This window comes from Eurypyga helias, unplaced genomic scaffold (assembly GCF_000690775.1).
Source record: "Eurypyga helias isolate BGI_N326 unplaced genomic scaffold, ASM69077v1 C15946866, whole genome shotgun sequence".
NCBI lineage: Eukaryota > Metazoa > Chordata > Aves > Eurypygiformes > Eurypygidae > Eurypyga > Eurypyga helias.
Window position 1 is genome coordinate 1 of NW_010285717.1, and position 2174 is coordinate 2174.

General features: G+C 48.2%; 1 protein-coding gene across 1 annotated transcript; it reads left to right on the forward strand.

Annotated features, from left to right (window-relative positions):
• Positions 1–189: 189 nt before the first annotated feature.
• Positions 190–2166, forward strand: LOC104515909 (acyl-coenzyme A thioesterase 1-like; the record flags this gene model as incomplete). Its single annotated transcript, XM_010160068.1, is given in 3 exon segments — positions 190–307; positions 913–1115; positions 1721–2166. Coding segments are annotated over 3 exon segments (767 nt in total), but the record flags the coding sequence as incomplete, so codon positions are not given.
• Positions 2167–2174: the final 8 nt, after the last annotated feature.

Genomic DNA, 2174 nt, shown 5'->3' on the forward strand with positions numbered 1-2174 from the left:
ATCGTGCATCCCTGAAGAGTGGGAGGCATGAGCACACTCAGGCCTGTAGCTCTTCTGAAGCCAAGAGTAGGAGTAAGACAGGTCTTACACACTCCCCAACATGGCCAGGGATACCTTCTCTGGACTGGGCCCTGTGGAGCTTCCCTGGGCCATGTGGATCCAGAACCTATCAGACTTTAGGAATACAACATGCAGTGCACCCTCTTGCCTTGCACTGGGTGGACAGGAGCAGGATCTTCACAGGATAAGGAAAAGAGAATCCTGGGCCAAGAAGGAAAGACTGAAACAACAATTTTCTGACCACCCGGTGAGATACCCATGGTGTCCTATGCAAAATTTTATACTGGTCATGGTCGGAGACATGATCCCCAAAGAGATCAAGTGCTGGCTGGTTGAATCCCACTTACCACGTTTCAAGGGATCCCAAACATTCAAAAGCCACAATACAAACACCACAAAGGCTTATAGTTTAATACTATTACATCTATCTAACTATCATCCCTTGAGGATTTTTACGGTGCCGGGTGAAGTGGTAGTTGTTACTACCACTTAGTAGTGGTAGTTGTTAGAGGGCTGCTTACAGGGAGAAGAGAAGCTGGGACAAGACACCTTCACGAAACAGTCTCTGCCCACTGGCCCTAAGCACAATGCAGAAACACTGCCAATTCCCTAAACAGGTGAGGGTTTGCAACTTACCCAAGAGGTTCTGCTCCTAAGCCTTTCTTTCTCTGCAACACACCCCAGGGGTTTTCAGCTTCTGACACCACACAGCTGAGTGACTGATCATGTCCTTTCCCCAACAGACGTTTTGCTGCAGTTCCTGTTGTGTACCTGGTTTGATACATTCTAAACAAGAGAAACATTGAAAGGAGTAATTTCAAGCAATACTGCTCTTTGTCTTGTCTACTCCAGGAAAAAACTCCTTTCCAGGGATCATCGACATAAATGGACTCAGACAAGGTCTTTCTGAGCAGAGAGCCAGCCTGCTGGCCAATCATGGCTTTGCCACACTGGCTCTGGCTTATTATCAATATGAGGATCTGCCCCAGGAGCCAACTGAACTCCACCTGGAATATTTTGAAGAGGCAGTGAACTATATGCTGCAGCACCCACAGGTAGGAGCACCCTCCACATCCCCTGGGCTCCAGGGAGCACTTCTCCAAAGCACCCGTCACTTTGCCTGAGTTATCTCTGGAGGAAGCTGCTGAAATAGTCACCTGCTACACCTGGCATCTGCCAGGAATTTGGGTGTGTGAGTTCTAGGAAAGGGGAAGGGTCAAACAGGTACACACTGGAAGGGCAGTAGAGCACAAAGCAATCTCAGGAAAGGCAGCTGAGACGTAACCAAGTGGGAAGGTTGTGGAGCAGAAAGCCCTTATGAGTTGCCATCAAATATCCTCCTACAGTCTTGAAAGTAAAGAGCATCTGCCAGTGTCTAAGACTAATATATACTCATAGCTGTGTCCTACAGCCTGTCCTCAAAATTGGGGAAATCACGTTCCGCCAGTCTTGGCTGATGTCAGTGTACCAGGGAACACTATGAAAGGGAGTGGTTTGAAGGGAGGGGTGCTTGGCCCTTGTGCAGAAGAAAAACTAATCATTGCCCTCACCTCCTTCACAGTGATTTGCAAACTCTCAGCATTACACAATGCTGCCCTGTTGGAACTAGCTGTCGTGTTTTTCAGCTCAATACTGATGAGTATTTCCTCCTACCTACCAGGTGAAGGGACCAGGGGTTGGACTGCTCGGTTACTCCAAAGGAGCTGATCTGTCTCTTGCCATGGCCGCCTTCCTGAAGAACATCACAGCTGTGGCTTCCCTTAATGGTCCTGTGGCCATCACAGCCCTTCCTCTCTGTTACAAGGATAAAACCATCAAACCTTTGACCATTGATGAACAACGGGCCAAGGTCACTGATTCCAATATTCTTGATTGTACTGACACCCTTCATGACCCCTTTCAAGCCCCTGGCAACCAAAGCCTGATCCCAATAGAGAAAGCTGAGGCACAGTTACTCTTCATTGTGGGACAAGATGACCGTGTTGTCAAAAGTGAGTATTATGCTACCGAAGTCTGCAAGATTTTGCAGGCTCAAGGGAAGGAAAATTTTCGGATTCTCTCTTACCCCGGAACAGGGCACTGCATTGACCCTCCCTTTTTCCCTTTGTACTCCA